We start from the raw sequence: 20,059 nt of genomic DNA, 5'->3' as shown, positions 1-20,059 counted from the left end.
CATCAGTTACTCCTTAATCACAGGGCACATGACTGAAACTACCAGTGTCTGAGATCCAGAAAGATACTGATACTCTACGAGTCTGCTCCAGAGAACAGCTGCTGGAGGAATTAGCACACTTACCAAGTAAAACAAAAAGTAATAGAAGATTAAATGAAAAGGAAAAAACCTTAAGCAACTGTCAAAACTTACCCATCCTTATCATCATATAAATCTCTGCAATTGGTGCTGACATCCATATACCTCTGGAATAAAACAAAAGGAAAGAAAGATCAGTCCAGGAAACAGTACAAAGAATCATCCACTTTTTGTTCTTGTCAGACTGCCTCCATAATAAATGTAAAATGTACAAGGTCTCCAGGTAGAGTATTCAGGAAACCATGTTAAAAACATGTACAAGGATCCGGATTCTCCAAAATTCTAGGATGGGTTCACTGCCTTATACATATGTGTTTAGGCATGCCACAAGAACAGGAATAACAATAAAACCAGCTTTAAGCTACCTTTATCTCAGCAAGCCATTTTTAACTAAACAAAAGAGCATAAGACTGCAAACACCACACAATTGAACATAAAAACAGTGCTGACCGTTCTACACAAAAAATAATGTTGTATTTACCATAACGATAGAGCCACGTTGTCTGCTTCAGTCCTTCTTGATGGATGGGTTACCACATTCAACAAGGATCCAGCTTTGGCCACTATAAGACTTAGGATTCAAGACTCTGGCTCCTCCCAGTACCCATTTCCCACAATTCCCACCTTAACAAATTAACTCAGATCAAAGCTTGCCCATACCCTAAATAAACCTGTTATTTACTGTATTAAGTCTATCACAAAAAGGTTATAACACCGGAATACAGAGCTTGAAGAGTACATGACCAAGCCATCGAACCATCGATGCAGTCAGTACAGAAACAAAGAAATATGACATTTGGAAAAAAATGAGGAAGGACAGAAGCAGACAAGACTGATCAATAGTTATGTACTTACCATAACTTGGGTATCTGTGTTATCCTATTTCATTATCTCTCACAACTGGGTCTTGGATCCGATCTCGGATCTGACCAGATACTTCACAGATATAGATTCAAGTCTCGAGCTCCTCCCTCTCCCATAATCCCCTACTACACTCTAACCCTTAGATGGAGTTTCCTGTGGAAACCCTGGAGAATATGCACATAAATAAATATATGTACATTATATAAATACATACACACACACACACATATATAGATATATATATATATATATATATATATATATATATATATATATGTATACATGTGTCTAATATGTATATATGTGTCTACTTGAAAACATCGACACGCCAAAACACCGACAACGAGAACACAGAGACTGGAAGATCGACAAATGAGATGACAGACAGTTTAAAAGCAAGAAACTTCACATGCCCGACAAACCACAATCCCCAAAATCAACAAAACAAAACAAATACCAAACCTTACATACACAACTATCTATGCACTAACCTTAACCCAAACCCTAACCCTAAGCTCCATCACTATCACACACTCACCTAACCCCGCGCCCTAACCCTAACTCACTTAACCCGCCCCTAACCCTAAAGTCTGTCACTATCGCACACTTACCTTAAAGTACAGTTTTGTACCTACCATAAATGTAGATGTTCGAGTGCTAATACAGCTGCAGTCATAACAGATGGGTTCTCCTGCCGTCAGGCGGGTCCTCGGTCAGCCGAATTCCAAAGACTAGGTCCGGCGTCGGTTGTCGTCGCTTCTTCCCTGACGTCAGTGCGACAGGGGTATAAAGGAACCAGCCGACGCCATTTTCTTCAGTTTTTCTTGCCCCAGATGTCAGGTGCCCCCCCAGAAGGAAGGCAATACATAAATTTGTGTAATAAAGCAGTGCAATATAATCAAAATACAGTAGTTGCAAGCAAATACACCATAAATGAATACCCCAATCAGGTAGTATGAGGATGTGGTAGCCTATAGGCCTGTCCCAAGAGGGGAAGGAGGGAGGGAAACCTGGACTGCAGCTGTATTAGCACTCGAACATCTACATTTACGGTAGGTACAAAACTGTACTATGTTCATCGTGCATACAGCTGCAGTCATAACAGATGGGTAGAATCCCAAAGCTAAGAAAGGGGTGGTAGGCACTAGGTGGAACTAGGAGGAGCCAGGATGCCCTGCAAGACTGCAGTGGCAAAGCCTGCTCTAGTTTTGGAGTATAATGGTAGGTGGTAGTGCTTGGAGAAGGTATGCACAGAACTCCAAGTGGCTGCTTCTAAAATATCTTTGGTAGGAACTCCTCTGAGGAAAGCTGCAGAGGTAGCTGTGGCCCTTGTGGAGTGAGATCTGATGCCTGTAGGTACAGTTTTGCCATGAAAGGAATAGCAAAAGCTTATGCAGTGGGCTATCCATTTTGAGATTGTCTGTTTCGAAATTGGCTTTCCTTGAGCTCCTACAGCATAGGACACAAAGAGCTGTTCTGATTTTCTGAAAGGTTTTGTTCTGTCCAGATAATAACGGAGTTGTCTGTGGATGTCCAAGGAATGTAGTAATCTCTCCCCTTTGCTTTGAAGATTAGGATAAAAGGTAGGTAAGTGTATGGCCTGATTCAAAGCTACCCTGGATACCACTTTAGGCATAAAGGACAGATTGGTTCGTAAGGAAACTCGGTCCTGATGGAAGATAATAAAAGGCTGCACAGCCAGGAGAGCTTGTAGTTCTGAAACTCTACGAGCTGAGGTAATAGCCAGAAGGAAAGCTGTTTTCCAGGACAAATATTGCAAATCTGATGAGGCAGCTGGCTCAAAGGGAGGTAAGGTCAGTTTTTCCAGAATGAAATTGAGATCCCACGCAGGTATTGGTTGTTTCCTTGGGGGTCTTAGATTCTTAGCCCCTCTGAGGAACTGTCTTAAGAGAGGGTGAGAGAATAAGGGTGGATCAGTGTTGTATTCTGCAGAAATGGCTGAGGCATGGATTTTAATGGAGGAGAATGAAAGTCCACTGCTTAGCAGCTCAGCTAGATACTGTAGTATTTGAGGTAAATTCAGTTTTCCAGGATCCTGGCCCTTTTTCTCATTCCAGACACAAAACCGTTTCAATTTTGCGGAGTAAGCTTTTCTAGTTGACGGCCTTCTGGCCTCCAAAATGACATCCTGCACCTCCTTGGAGAGTAGGGCCTATTGTGATGCTAAGGAATCTTCCATGCGGCTAGATTGATGTTTTTAGCTGGCTGTGAAGAGTTTTGAAGCTGTGCTGAGTCAGAAGAAGAGGCATTAGAGGCAGGGTCCATGGTGGGGAATGCGTCAGGCTCCTCAGGAGTCGGTACCAGTGTTGTCTTGGCCAGTCCGGAGCAATGAGAATCATCTTTGGTCTGTCTGCTCTGGTTTTCCATAGAACTTTGGGCAGCAGAGGAAGAGGTGGGAAGGCATAAACTGTCACTGATGTCCAACTGAAAGAGAGAGCGTCCACTCTCCAGGCCTTTGGATGGAAAATCCTTGATCAGAATTTTGTCAATTGGTGATTTTTGTGGGAGGCAAAGAGATCTATGTCTGGCCTTCCCCATGCTTGGATTATTTCTGTAAAAACTTTTGGATGCAACTTCCATTCGTGTGGATCTGTCATATTTCTGCTTAGGTTGTCTGCCAGCGTGTTTTCCTTGCCTGGCAAGTACTGTGCTTGTAGTTCGATTTGTAAGTCCATGGCCATGTTCCAAAGTGACATGGCCAGTCTGCATAGGGGGTATGAATGTGTTCCTCCTTGTTTGTTTATGTACCACATAACTGTGGTGTTGTCCATTCTTATCAATAGTTGACCTGGTTGCAGAAGGTCCTTGAAAGCTATAATAGCATTTATTACTGCTAGCATTTCCTTCTGATTGATGTGAAGGTGCTTGTCTTTTTGGGACCATTTGCCCTGAATGCACCGATCTGTCATATGCGCTCCCCATGCGTAGTCCGAGGCGTCTGTTGTGATGACTTGATTTGCTTGAGGCTTGCTGAATGGAAGACCTGTGTTTGTTTGGCATGCTTGAGCCCACCACAGAAATTCCTTTTGTAGACATGGAATTAGTGTTATTATTGTTTCCAAACTGTGGCTGTGTTGAGACCATATGTTTTTCAGGTACCATTGAAGTTTCCTCGTATGCAGCTTTGCACATGGGATTAAGTAAGATGCAAGATGCCATGAATCCCAGAGCCTGCAGGATTTTCCTTGCAGTCAGCCTGGTGCAATTTGCTAGTGCTCTGAAGTATTGAGTTAGTTGCCCCTGCTTCTCTGGCGTGAGGTAGGCCATCTGGGTGTTTGTGTCCAAGTTGGCACCCAGGAAAATTATCTTCCGAGAGGGTATTAGCCTTGATTTCTTTTTGTTGACTGTGTATCCCAGAGAGTTCAACAACATTATTACATAAGCCAGATGTTTCAGAAGAATGTGCTTGCTGTCCGCTTGGATCAGGCAGTCATCCAAATAGGGGTATATTTGTATCCCTTGAAGTCTGCAGTAGGCAATTACTGATGCCAGGCATTTCGTGAATACTCTGGGCGCAGTAGATAAGCCAAAGGGCAATGCAGAGAGAATTGATAATGGGTTGAACCTGCAAGAAATCTGAGGTATCTTCTGCAATTTTGTCTGATTGGGACATGCAGGTATGCCTCCTTGATGTCCAATGTTACCAGCCAAGACTCCTTGCCCAGCATGGGAAGAAGTTGCTGTAGAGTAAGCATCTTGAATTTTGGTACGAGTAGAAATGTGTTTAGGATGGATAGGTCCAAAATAGGTCTCCAATCTTTTCCCTTCCTTGGTACCAGGAATAGCCTGGAATAAAAACCTTGACCTTGTTCGTGCGTAGGTACCTCTTGAATAACTTTCATGTCTATAAGATCTGTAATTTGCCTTTGTGCCTCTGCCCTTTGATTGTGTGGCAGGTTTGGCATGCCTCTCATTTTTGGAAGGGTGTGAAAATGGAATCTGTTTATAATATCCAGGATCCATTTGTCTTTTGTGACAATATGCCAATTTTTTGAAAATAATGCCAGCTTTCCTCCTAAGGGGGCTGCCATTTGAGTCTTGCTTGGCATGCAAAGGGGAAAGTCATTGGTCTTGCTTTCTGAATGATTGCGAGTTATCCTCACCACCTCTTTGTGTAGGAGCTTGCCATTGTCTGCCTCTAAACGATCCTTGGGATTGTCCTCTGCCCCTCGGGTGCCTGTATCTGCCTCTTTGGGGTCTGTCCGTGGCTGGAAAGGACCAATTTTTGGAAGGCCAATTTCTACTGAAACGTGGGGTTGTACCTGTAGAAAATCTTTCACAGTTTGCATTGATTTAGCCTTTTCCTCCATTTTCATTAATACCTCCTCAGCATTAGCACCAAATAATACATCCTTTTGAAGAGGGGCATCTAGTAATTTAGCTTTGACATGATCAGGCAAGGTTTGTTCCTTGAGCCAGGCATGTCTCGTATGACTGATCCTGTAACAGCAGCTCTACATGAGGCCTCTAGAGCATCAAAACCACATTGTAAGGTATGCTTACCCACTTGTTCTGCACTATGCATCAAATCCTGCAACTCCTTCAAGTCTGGTTGTTCAGGTTGTGACATTTTACTTTTCAATTGTGATAAAAACTGTTGGTATTTTAGCATATGGAACTGACAGTTTAAGGCCCTCATGGTTAAGGTAGCCGAGGTATATACCTTTTTCCCCACCTTTCTAAGGATCTGGAATCTCTCTCGGAAGGTAATGGATTTTAGCAGTGGAGGCCTTAATTCCCTTGGGGCCCTGTGAGATGGTTTCTGGGTCAGCAGCATGGCTTTTGTATAGAAATTGGTGTGAGTCAGGAACCTTGTAGTACCTGTCAGGCTTAACTGGGGCTGGAGGCAGAGAGTCCGGGTTAAGGCAGACCTCCGAGTAAACATCATCTAGGATGTCCAAGACAAGAGGTATAGCCAGAGGCCTGTGCTGAGGTAGTAAGAGAAATTCCCTAAGCCTTTTCTTGGAATCTGAATAATCTTGGCCTTCCCAGTGGAAGTGTTCCCTTAAGGTATGCAAAGTTTCCCCAAATGAGTAATCCTCTGGGGGGGATACAGAAGGAATGGACTCCTCCACATCAGAGTCTTCAAAAGGGGAGTAAGAATGTTCCTGATCATCAGAGTGCTCTGAAATAATGGAGCCCTGATCAGAGGAGGGGGATTCTTCCTCCACTCTGGGCCTTTTGTCCGGTGGGGGTTGAGAACCCCTGATAAGAGTAATTAAATCCTCAGCCATTTTAAGCATCTGTTTTTTAGGCATGGGGCCTGGAGATGGGCCCTGTGTAGCTTGTCTCCTACAGTGCATGGCTGCTTTAGACTTAGTGAAAGCCTTGATGGAGAAAGAAGAGGAAGGTCTGAAGACACCTTGAATCGAGGTAGACCTGTCCACATTTTGAGGTTCAACACCAAGAGTGGCTTCGGTATCTGTAGTCGGGGTGTGGGGTGAGGAGCCTGTGACCTCGGGCACAGGAGACACCGCCAATGAAGTGTCGTCGGTAGTCAGGGGCTGCGTAGGCACCTCGCTGGGAACCGGACCACGTGTAGTCAGCTTTGGCGTGGTGTTGGTAGAGGCCGCGGACCTCGTGTGTCGGTCCTTATCTTTGCGTTTTTTTAGACAAAACTGGAGTCGGAGTATCTGACGACATAATATATAGTTAAATGTTTTTCCAAAATAATGCTGGGCGAACTCCGCCCGACGCTTAATGGTGCGTTTATTGAATGTAGCACAAAAGCGACAGACCGAGACGTCGTGGTCTGGGCCTAAACAAGGTATACAGAGGGAATGGAAATCCTTATGCGGTATTTGCTTCCCACATGAAATACAATTATTAACTTTGTCTGACATCGGACTGAGGCAAGAAAAGTTTCCCCAACGGGGTACTTAGCTTTCAAGAAGACTTCGGTTTCAAAATTTTCGTAATTTCAGGAGCTGGCCTACCGGCACTTGCGAACTGCTTCTGCTTCGGGCACCACGCGGCAAGAAAGACTGAAGAAAATGGCGTCGGCTGGTTCCTTTATACCCCTGTCGCACTGACGTCAGGGAAGAAGCGACACAACCGACGCCGGACCTAGACTTTGGAATTTGGCCGACCGAGGACCCGCCTGACGGCAGGAGAACCCATCTGTTGTGACTGCAGCTGTATGCACGATGAACATCATGATAGTGCTCTCAGCGTCAGGCTTTTAAACTGTCGGTCATCTCAGTTGTCGATCTTCCAGTCTTGGTGTTCTCGTCTGTGTTTTGGCATGTCGGTGTTTTAAAGTAGACCTATATACACATATATATATATATATATATATATATATATATATATATATATACACATATATATATATATATAATATACACACACACACACGTGTATATATATATATATATATATATATATATATATATATATATAAGTATATATATATATATATATATATATGGGTTCCCTTCATAACCTTGAAATTCATATGGTCGAGACCATATGATCGAAGTTTTAGAATGTCAAAATTCTGAACAGAGATCTGCATACAGAGCGGAACGGGCGATTTCCCTTTTTCTCGCTGTACTGCGATCTCGGAGTTGGTATATTTAAGTAGCTGAGGTGTGGGGGGTGCAGGGGGGTTTGCTCCCCTGCAGAAACGTTTAAACAGTTTTTTTTTTTTTTTTTTTTTTTTTTTTATTTTGGATTTGTTTCTCAATTTCGATATTCCGAAACATCGATCATATGACATTCAATGTTTCGGAATTTCGAGATTCTGAAGTTAATCCACATTTTATATTTTATATTTTATATATATATATATAAATATATATAGATATATATATATATATATATATATATATATATATATATATATATATATATATGTAGAGGGTTTACCTATAAATTGTCGCATACAGCTCTGGACCCAGGAACAAGTGCTACCATGGGTCCCAAGGGGGGGGGGGGCAGGTCCAGTATGTGGTTGGGTGGCATCGGATTTCGACGCATCAACTGCCAACATTCAGAATAGCCGACGCTTCATCCTGCGACGTTATTTCTCACTATTCTGAACGTTCGACATGTTCGTTGTTCTCACGGTAAACACAAACCAAGAAGAACAAATAAAAGTTATCCAGACAACCACTCAGCAGGTTACTCGTAATGACAGTTTATTGGGTTCTCAATAAAACCACACTCAAAACACGATAGTCCACAGATTAAGCGCTTTCATCGGAATAACCAACTTCATCAGAATACACATAATACAACTCAAAGGATTTAAATATCTCCCAAAAAGCAAAAACGCTTACATCACATCCTACTATTTGATCACTTCCTATCAACTAATGTACATATTTAAAGGAAATAATACCAGACAAATTGCTAGACATATGAAAAAGTATACTCCCACATAGCAAATAAATCTAAAAATGTGAACACACACACATATCACCGATAAATATAAATGTATAACAAACAACTGTAGATACTATGATACAGAAAACTGGGGTAATAAACACATGAAATGACAATAAAAACTTTTTAAATATATTTTTTTAAATGTTTTTAAATATAAAACAAAGCTCTTAGCTTCAACAAGGGCACAATACTTATAAGCTCATTAATGCCAAGATATGAGCCTGCATTCAACTTAATTTGCCATTTCAACTCTAATAATTCTAAATAATCATCCACTGGGCCACCCCGGGGTCCCAGGTCCGCATGATTAATGGCAAAAATGTGTTTGATATTTGTCCACATGATTAAAAAGTGCATTGTTTTTATTTTTGCATTTAATATCATAGCAATGTTCATATACTCTCTGCTTAAAGGCCCTTTTCGTTTTGCCCACATAAAATATGTTGCATAACCCGCACTTAGCAATATATACCACCCTTTTCGAAAAACAAAAAAGTTTTTTACTGGGGTAGATTCGTCCAAAATTCTTAAATATATATTCACCCTCTATAATGTATGGGCACTGCTCACACCTACCACATTTAAGGCATCCACCAATTTTGTTCTATTTCTTCTGTCTTTCCAAGAGTTCTTTAAAGCTATAACCTTTTTTGTAGACAATCACTGGTTTATCCCCTACAATTTTAGAGACATCCTGGTCCAATAACATCACTAGCCAAAAATTAACCAATGTGTTTTTGATTTCATAAAAATCCAAGGTGAAGGTTAGGGTACACGATCTTGAAAAAATACTGTTAATAGAATGTAATCTATCGCTAATCTTTCCATCATCAATACCACAACCACTGAATAAAATGTTTACTATTAACCCATTCCGTCTTTTGACAGTAACCTCATTCTCGATTTCTTTAAAGAAATTTATAGGATAACCCCTTCTTCCAAACATGTCAATAAGTTTATCCCATTCTGTTTGGAAGTCCCCTTCATCTGACACCATTCTAGCGATTCTGATAAATTGTCCCTTACCTAGGGACTTTTTCTGATGAATCGGGTGCCAGCTCTCAAAATGTATTTGAATACATAGGTTTCCTGTACAGCTTAGATATACAAGATTTACTCATATAACCCTTCACAATAGTGACATCTAAAAAATTCAAGCTCTCTATGTCAGAATTCAGGGTAAATTCTAAAAAAATCAGTGGTACTATTAAGGTATTCAAAAAACTCACCCAATTTATCCTCACCCCTTTCCATAAAAGGACTATGTCACCCAAATAACGGCCATATAGGACCCAATGGTCTTTGTAGCATGAATTCATAATGTATTTCTCCTCCCAGTGTGCCAAAACCACATTGGCAAACACAGGGGCACAACATGCTCCCATGGCCACCCCTAAAGTTTGCTTAAAGAGGTGGCCATCAAAGCTTAAAAAGTTATTTTCCAAAACAAGTTCCATACAAGTCCTAATGGCATGTTTGGTGTCTAAACTTAAATCAGAATGCCTACAAACATATTCATAAAACCAATCAAGCCCCACCTCGTGTGAGATTACTGAAAATAGATCCTTGATGTCCAGGGTGGCCATAATAAGGCCATCATAATACATATCTGGATGTATTCTACCTAAAAAATCCCATGAATCTTTAATAATCCAAGGCGTCTTTTCCACTAGACCTTTCAATTGATGGTCCACAAATTTGGTCAACCCATATGGGTCACACCATTGATGAAGCTGACTTTAATCAGGTTGCCAACCTGCTACTAAACCATAGCTAGCAAGAAAAGTTATGCTGTCCCTTTCCTGTAAACTTATAAGCACAATTCAATTCCAGGATAAAATGGTCTATGCGGACTATTGGAAGCAACAAGGGTCGAATATATTAGCAGATCAAAAGCTAGCAGCTATTAAATCCATGCTTATGTTTTCCCCATTCAAGAAGCAGTTGGGAGGGTGGCCTAATGGTTAAGGTATTTGCCTTACAAACACAAGGTGCAGGGTTCGAGTCTCACAAGGGATAACTGGCTAGGCTTAAAATGGCTCGCAAAGACAGTTAGCTTAGTACTAATCTAGGAACCTATGATTACCAATAACTTATACTTTACTCCAGTCCATCTAAATAAATTTATCCCAAGTGTATCTACTGCATGCCCCTGCTGCTCCTACTCCCAGGCCGATATCCTACATATGATATGGTTTGCAGATACTCCTACAGTATTTGGTGCTCCCTCAAAGTGAGACTTGACAAGATGGGATACCATAAAATCAACCCTCTCTTGGGAGATGGCATTGTTACATGTTACTAACCTTAAAAACTAAGACTGCATATCTTAACTACACTCTTATTCGTCAAATTCTACATTAACAAACATTGGCTAGATCGCACTAAGATGTCCTGGAGAGGGTTTAGATGTCTGGCTATTAAATACATTATGTCACAAAAACTTCTAATAACAAACTCCCGTAAATGTGCTTATAACCTGACATTTTGGAATACCATATTTGAACACTTGGCTGACAATTAAGTATGTATAAACTTGGGTAGTTCATCGCTGCTATATACTCTTTCCCTATAGGCGTGTTTAAATCCTTCTCTTTCTCCATTTTTCCCTACCCTGACGGTACGGTGGCTCAAGATAAGTATTATGTCCTCTCCTTTACCCCCATTATACATTTCAAACAAGGGCAATGCATTGTGTTCAATTATAGTAATCATCCCTTTACATCTAGATTTTACACTAGGTTTACGCTCAGATGTCATATTAGTCTCAAGCAGCACTATTGTATACAATGTATTCAGTTAGTAGTCGTATGTTCTCTTCTGTATCACTGCTCATTGTTAAACCGCAATTATGTGTGATATGTATGTATTGTGCATAGTCATCCCCTTTGGAAAAAACAAGTACCCACAAACTACCACATAGGTGGTAGTCTTCTAAATATGGAAGACGTAATAAGGGATCTGGGGACCCAAGTAGATAGTAATCTCACCTTTGATAATCAAATTGCCAAAGTGGTTAGAAAATCCTTCTACGTAGCCCACCTAATCACAAAAGGGTTCGCATCCAGATTAAAAGAGGTCATTGTGCCCCTCTACTCATCAGACCCATCATAGAGTACAACGCCCCATTTGGGATGTACCTTACAAGACAACTGCAACAGCTGGAAAGACCACAGAAGTACCTCACCAAGAGGATCACTGGCCTCAAACAGATGCCCTATGCAGCTCGACTGAAGAAACTCCAGCTGTACTTGGTTGTATACCGCCTACGCAGAGGTGATCTCTGCCTGACATACAAGGCCATGTCCAACCCAGAATTGATGGACATGCTCCACCTAAAGAAAACTTCATCCCCTCGAGCCACACGCTCTAGGGATCTAAACCTCACCACAATAATAAATAGGACGTGCTGGAGGGATAGACTCCTGTCCCAGAGACTTCCCATGCTTTGGAACAAGATTCCAATCTACATTAGGCAGAGCTCCTCGCTAACGCTCTTCAAAATAAACCTTGATGAGTGGATGGGAAACGAAGTTTACCCCGGGGATCACTTCAGTGGCTCTACTGGACAGAGGCACAGGGAACTAATCTAAGGGGGTGGCGAAAGCCAACACATTCTGGCTAAGCTTATAAATGCCTTCGGGCAGATAGCCTAGTACCTACCTATGTACTCACTGTACACTTATATATTGTAATTTGCTTATAAAGTATTGGTAATTTTCTACAATTGTGGAGCTTTTCTCCCCAGGCTTCTGCAGAAAATGGGTCTTGTGACCCAGTCAGACTACCCCAGTTAACAAATGTCAAACAAATAATAATAAATAAAATACCAGATCGGATCTGACAATTGATCTAAGACCAGTTGTGAGGAAAAATGAAATGGATAACATCAGATCTATTACTAAGACAAGTACATAACTTTTGTATCCAGTGTCTCTTCAGTCATTCCTCAACGAATGGAGAAATTCTCCAACAATCAAAAATCTTGGGAAGACTCATGGAAGGATATTCTGGAGGATAGCTGAAACAAAGGAAGCACTAAACCAAGACTGCAAAACCAATTTACAATGAGATATGAAAGTATGGACATTCGATCAAGTAGCTGCAGCACAGATATCATCAACTGGCACTTTGGAGAAAAAGGCAAATGAAGTAACAAATGACCTAGCAGACTGAGCCTTAGGAAGCCCAGACAAAGACCTTCCCTTTCACCTTTCTCCCTGTACACATGGCAAATGCATTCATATAGCCAGCAATAAATAGTTACCTTACACACTCAATTGCCCAATTTTCCTGAGAAAAAGGACACAAATACCTTTCTGACATTCTTAGTATGATGCAAGTAAAACCTAAGTTGACAATGCACATCTAGAAGACACAGAATGGCAAAATGGGGAAAGAATACAGAAAAGTTGGAGTGATGGTTCAGAAGCCACCTTAAGGAAAAAGGATGGGTTTATCTTCAAGGTCACTTAATCTTTGTGGAAAACCAAATAAGAGGCTTTACAAGAAAGGGCGTGAAGTTCCGAGTTTTCTACGAAAGGTATTTCAAATCAACTGTGGCTGTGGATTCAAAAGGGGGTCTCTTCAAAGCCTGCAAAAGAATAGTGACATCCCAAAAAAGAATACAATCTCTAAGGGGAGGGTCACAGCAAGAAGGTGCCCTTTAAGATGGCCTGAGACAATTTGAAGGAAGCAATGGGCAATTGGGTTTCTCCAATGTGAAAACAGGAGATGGCATCCAACTGGACTTAGCTGAGTAACTAGAACCACTACGAAAAAGGGGAGAGGAGCTAAAACTGGAACTACACTCCTACTGGAAAGCCCAAATTGAAAATATTTTCCATTTGCTCTTGTAGATCTTCCTGGTCAAAGACTTCTCTGAGGAAGTCAGAAAGTGAATTAATTTGGGATTGAAAGCCTGGACTCATCATAACTGAAGAAACCAGCTAAGAGATTTGATGTCCAGTGTGATGTTTCCTGAAGGGGGAGAAGATCTGGAGCAGGGTCTAGCACCATACGAAGGGTGAATCAGATGGGACCATAGAAAGGAAAACCACACCTGTTAAGGCCAGAAGGGAGCAATGAGGACTAATATAGCCTTGCACTACACTGCCTTCTGCAGAAACTTTGGGATAAGTAGAGAGGGAGATAGGCATAAAGGAAACCAGGAGATCAAGTGTGGATCACATCATCTCTAGAGAACTCCTCCTGTTGGGGGATTAGAGCAAAGGACCTGCTGCAGTTAATGTCAGTGAGGAAATCAAATAGATTTTCAGTGACTGGGGCTGACTGTGCTGCAGCCTATCACCAGAAGTATCCACTGCAAAACCTTGTATTTGCAAAGCCACAAGTTTCTTCTCTCCTTTCTGGTTTCTTGAGAAGGTCCTCTGGAGGGGTAGAAAATCGTATCCCAACAGCAAACAAGGTTTTGCCCTCCTGCTCACTTCTGAACTGTCTCTCTTTAACCTTGGGTCCAAAAAGGGTGGACCCATCATAGGGAGCATTAATAAAGGATTTTTTTTTTATGAGGTGTTCCACAAAGTTAGAGATTAATCCAAGCATGTTGTCTGGACAGTCATTCCAGTGCCTGCTGGCTGCGCCATCAGCACGCATCTGATGTAAGGCACATTAACGTGTTTGACAATGACTCAAGGGTGGCCATCTGCATGTCTTCTCTTTCACAGATAAGGACCCAGAGAGGGATGTGGATAGATCCTTACGCAGATCGATCTGAAAATGTGTTACGTGAGCCAGATAATGAGCTCCCTGACAGCAAAAGTCGGAGGAGGTATACACTAGCTTATCAAACTTGTCAAAAGCCATGGACTTCCCATTATGGAGATGGATAGTGGAGCCCTCCTCAGCAAGAGCCTTCTTGGTGGATGCTGCTACCACCATGGAATCCACTGCAGGACCCTTACTCTAAACGTACCGTCTTTGGGGGACACCAATATCTTGCCCAGCTTCCAAGAGATGGATTCAACTATATCTGGTTCCTTCCATACCCGCTTCAAAACCAGATCAACCAAGAGGTAGATGGACCATCCCCCAAGGTATCAAAGAATACTGATTCCTCCTGGAGGGGAGATTCAGTGGACCACCTCCCTTTTGCCTGAGAAGTTCCACAATCTCACCGAAGATATCACTAAGGGAGACCTGGGGATCTCTCCCCTTCATTGAAATTGGTATCCTTTATCAGACTCCTATGGGGAGCCAGTGCCTCCTCTTTCATGAAAGCTTCCAATAACCCTCTCTAGTAGGACAGTCCAGGGAGGACTCAACGCTGATGGGGAGTCCACTATGTGGACTGTCTCAAGATTGTGAGGGGCTGGCTCTCCTGATGTGACTGAATGTGGAGGAAAAGGACCTGAAGAGCTCAGGGGACGTAAGGGTGGATTCCAAGCAGGGAAAGGATGCATACTCTCTAGCCAGAGAAAGCACTCTCGCAATGGACTCAAACGACAAAACTGAAACATGCTTGGATGCCATCCTGGTAGGATCCAAAGACTCAATACAGGATGGCCCCAGTGACATGTCCAATTCAGCCCTGAAGCAGAAGTTGGTGCCAAGCTATCCAGCTCCAATGCACTGAGAGGAGTGATGATCAGACAACAGTGGAATTGTGCCCAACTCAGATATCCACTGAGGTTCAATGCACTCTAAGCAGATTGGACAGAAACAAGGTCACAGCCGACATGTACCAAGCCTTCGGGTCAGACAGACAACCCCTGGAAGAGCTCAGATCCAGGATCCCAAATCTAAAGGGCAGATCAGGGAAGAAGCTACAATTTAATGAGGGAATTGACCAAGACCAGAGACTCCGACATGGGTCAAAGCAGACACCCCCCTCCCCCAGCTGGATGTGGGTCCTGAGAAACTTCCTCATCATTCTGTTAATGTCTGCTACCAATAGGCTTCTAGATCTCGGGGATAAAGCCATGGATGGGGGTCTTGACAGCTTATGAAAGGATATTTCTATCAGGAAAGGGGATCAGAGCCTGAGGGATACACAGGTTCCGGTGAGAACTGCAGCTCTGGCAGCAAAGTGTGGCATACAACTCTAACAGGCTCCAAATCTGGAGAAGGTTCAAAAGTTTCTGTAAGTTTGGCAGTGGCCCTGAAGTACTTGAACAATACAAAAAATGCTTCTTAGGCCTCTCCTTACCATAGTCCTCAGACTTTTCTGAGCTCTTCTCATCCATACTCATCGGCTACTCTCTTAGAATCAAGGGAAGGAGACGAATAAGAAAATGGAAGCAAAACTTCTCCCAGTATGGCAGGAAGAAGCCTCTTAAATACCAGCTTGTTTCTTCCCTCAGTTGGTCTAGTACCAAAAGCAGCACAAAAATCAAACATTCAGCTATCACTCCTTTATACCCAATTATATTAACAGTATAATAAGGGCTTAGGATACAGGGGAAGAGACTAAACAAAAGATAACACAAAAACTGAGAAACTGGAAGCTCTTGTTTAGGAAAATGGATAGCAAGATATGAGCAGTGAAAATTATTTTAGTCTCTTTAGTTTTACATACATGTCAGGTGTGTGTGTGTGTGTGTGTGTGTGTGTGTGTGTGTGTGTGTGTGTGTGTGTGTGTATATGTATATATATATATATATATATATATATATATATATACATACATACATACATACATTATATATACACACATACACATACACACACATATATACATATATAGGGAGATAAATATATATAGAAGTTGTGGGCAATAATAGAAAGTTGAAGGAATTTATCTGGGAGGGGAAAAAGGCAAGGATCAAATGAGATAAGTTGGTCCTTCCAATTGAACATGGTGGTTTAGGATTATCTGACTTAAAAGGATAATATAGCGCTACATAGTTAAGGCTCATATACATAACACAAGCAAAAACCTGTAATTCAAAGTGGAAAGAGATGATGATGAATTGGGGGAGGTTAAAGATATAAGGAGAGATTTTGGATGCAGATCCTTAAGGAAAATAACAGTTATACAGAATATAATATTCATAAAGGAGCAGAAAAGTATTCTAAGAACTAAGCCACCATGAGAACGGAGAAAGAATATTTTGCTGACAGGGATGATTCTAATTAGGGGTACAGAGAATAGGCAAGACGGGACTGGAATTTACTGCAGAAAACATGTAAGGAAACCAAGGTACTGGGAGCAATTAACTGGAAAGGAAAAGGTGACAGAATGAGAAGAGGCTAAGAAAACATTTGGATTGCAGGCCAGAGAAACTCTTCCCTATCAGAGATTTATATCATAGAGTATAGACAACCAGAAAGGGATAGAGGGATCCCAATTGAAAGACCTGTTAGAGTTGAAGTTAATACAGAAGCTGCTGTTAAAAAAGGGATAATTAGTGGGACAAAAAACTGCATGATAACAATGGGAATCAATTTGAGGACGTTAGAAAAAGATTGGTAAGAGACTGGATAAACAGTTTACTAGGAAAAATGGGACGACTTATGTATGGCTCCCAAGTATTCAAAAAGGCTAGAATATTTAGGATTTTTGCTTGGAAGTTTTCGCATAAGTATTTTATACTCCAAGCAGACTGCAAAGAATTTTTCTTCAGGTAGATAGCAAATGCTGTAGGTGTGATGGAGAAGAAAGAGGTAGGATTTGGCAGTGTAATGAGTTGGCAGACTTTAAAATCTCCTACAGAATACTCTGTCAGAAATATTGAGTTAGCAAATGGGTGTAATAAGGAAATGATTCCTTTGAGTTGGGATACATGGTTTAAATTGCATAGACACTGTAATACCTTGTTAAGTTTAATTCCAGTAATTGCCAAAAAAGCAATTAATAGAAAATGGAAATCAATTTCTAAACCAACTGTATTCAAAGTACTAAATATTGTCACAGATACAAAAGAACTGAAGTGGGACAGTTAGAAAACGGTAGAAGCAAATTACACAGAAATTGTGGGAACTATACTTCCAGAACAATGATCTGGAGAAGGAGTGAAGTTTACGGGAAAAGGCAAGAAGTGGGCAACTTATGTAAAGTTGAAATGACGACACATACAACAAAAGAACATACAAATTGTTTAATGTATGTAACTGGGAATACGTTAATAGGATCAGTTTTCTTTTATATAAATTTATTTTTGCCTGTCTCAAGTAATAATTCAACAAAAAAGTGTTGGAAGCACACACACACACACACACACACACACACACACACACACACACACTATAAGTGGGGCTTCAGCAAATCCTATCTTCAGAACCTTCTAGCCATGGTCGGGTAAGCAAGCTTGCTGCAGGAGCCACAGGGCAATCCACCCAGACAAGCAGGTCCACAGATGAGGCCCACCCTCTTTCTCCAGCATATTCAGCAGGACAAAGGTAGAAGTCTGGCAGCATGATGAGCAGAAAGTGGTGGACAGGGAAATATGGGGGACCCACCTCAACATGAGAATGACCGGGATTAAAGCAAAGGATGGAAGGTGGGAATATGGACTGCAACAGTACATGCACTCAAACATTTATAATTATGAGAAGTTTCTAACACAGATGTAATATTGAAAAATATGATGCAGGTAATACAGCTCTCATCTATTGGATGGCTCACACAGCATCTGTCCAGTGGGCAGCTGCCTCAGAATGGATACCCTAGGACAGCAATTCTTGCAGGATGGGAGAAGGAAACCTTGCCTTGGCCCTGGATGCAATCCTAGATTACAGTGGTTTGAAAAGGTGCAAGAGCTAACCCCCCCCCCCCCCCGAAGGCTGTGGTGGCTGCTGTGGTTCTAAAAATGTGCTGTAACATGGCCTGGAGTGGACTTTTCCTTGGGCAGCATTGGGCAGCATAGCAGTAACAGATACAATGTGCCAGCCACTTAGTATCCACCTGTAAACTGGCCTCCCATGCCTCTTGTAAATAACACAAAAACATGCTCAGATTCTTTGACTGAGTACTTTGTTTTGTGCACATAAAAAGTACAGTTGTACAAGTAAAAATACCACAACAGTAGATGTTGGAATGGTTAATGTTGCAGTAGCCTGCCAATTCCCAAAGCGTCAGGGCACCAATTCATAAATCCAAACCGTCAGGCAGCTTAAGCTGAGATGACTAAAAGATAAGTTTGGACACAAAGCCCTTCAGAGCTTTCCTGTCAACAGAAATAGGAAGGCTGAGCCATGAAAGAACAACGCTAGAAACAACAAAAAATAAATAAATAAATGTCAGCACCCTGGCATAAAAAGCACACTAGAAAGAAGGGGTACGGAGGGATGAAGCAGCTACTACAGCAGTAATTTGAAAATCTACTGTTATGGTACATTAACTTACACAACTGTTTTATGTTCATCATATTTATCACAGCTGCAGCTACCTTAGTCATATGAGCAGATTACCTTAGCTAACTACATTTGGAGGTGGAAGGAGAAGAGTCCAGGAGCCCTCAGAGAATGGGCCTAGCTATGCCTAATCTGGACATAGAAAAGGAATCAATCTTACAGTGCTTTGTAAAAGTATGTACAGAGGTCCAAGCAGCAGCTTCTAGAATCCAACCCTTTCCAAAAAGCCATAGAAGACAAGGCTCTGGTAGAGTGAGCCTTGACCATGCATGAAATAGTTTTGTTACAGTAAGTATGGCAAAAGGTAACAGCATTACATAACCAGTTGGAAATGGTCTGTTTTGACACAGGCTGTCCTTTCCTACATTCACAAGAAATGAAAAACTGATCTAACAATCTGAAAGATTTTGTTCTGTCAGGACAGTACCAGAGTTGTATGTGGACATCCTAGGTACAGAGTATCCTTTCTCCCTCATTTTTAAGACCAAAGGGGGAAAAAACTCAGATACTACTTCAGGCATAAAAGAAGGATTAGTTCTCAAATAAACCCTGTCCCTATGGGAAATGAGATAGTGTTGACTCACTGTAAGCGCTTGCAACTCTGGTACCCTTCTTGCAGAGGTCAAAGCAATCAGTAAAACTGTTTTCCATGTTAAGAACTTCAAGTCAGCCAGGTTAGCTGGTTCAAATGGAGCATGTATTAGCTTCTCTAACACAAAATTAAGTTCCTAAGCAGGCGCCCCAGGTTTTCTTTGAGGCTTCTTATGCAAAACCCCATTCAAAGATATGTTGGCACGAGACTGCACTGAAAGACAAGGATCCATGGGCAGACATGCTGAAATGGCAGCTAAATGAACCTTGATAAATGAATAAGAAAGGTCACAGGACATTAACTCACACAAATATTGTAAAACCAGAGAAGTAACACTGAGATGGTGCTCGTTATGTTTTTGACACCAAATAGAAAATCTTTCCCATTTGCCAACATACGAGAAGACTTAAGTACCTGCTGCACATCTTCAGTAAACAGATGCCTAAAAGGAATAAAGACCCTATCATCTACGCAGTTAACTGAAGTTGACTAATCTTGGAGTGTATCAAGCATCCCTGTTCTTGTCTGAGCAGATCCAGTCTGTGAGGAAGCTTGTGGCCATTGTCCCTGGTCATTTTCAAAAGAAAGGAGAACCATGTTTGCATGGGCCAGAAGGGATTCACCACAATAACCTTGAGGGATTCTTTCTGAATCTTCAGAAACACCCTGAATATTAGTATATAAAAAAAAAAAAAAAACGGAAAAGCATGCAGGAACATTACTGTCTAAAGAAAAGGC

General features: G+C 41.5%; 1 protein-coding gene across 1 annotated transcript in view; it reads right to left on the bottom strand.

The window, feature by feature from the left end:
• Nucleotides 1-20,059, bottom strand: part of SF3A3 (splicing factor 3a subunit 3) — a 731,641-nt gene that overhangs the window by 616,515 nt on the left and 95,067 nt on the right. Inside the window, exon 3 of the mRNA XM_044083506.1 lies at nt 193-245. Coding sequence (XP_043939441.1) covers nt 193-245 — 53 coding nt within the window. The remainder of the gene's footprint in view (nt 1-192; nt 246-20,059) is intronic.

The sequence above is a fragment of the Protopterus annectens genome, chromosome 1.part1, assembly GCF_019279795.1.
Source record: "Protopterus annectens isolate FY-2018-M chromosome 1.part1, PAN1.0, whole genome shotgun sequence".
Lineage (NCBI taxonomy): Eukaryota > Metazoa > Chordata > Ceratodontiformes > Protopteridae > Protopterus > Protopterus annectens.
The sequence above is the reverse complement of the archived record's forward strand: the minus strand, read 5'-3'. Positions and strand labels throughout refer to the sequence as shown.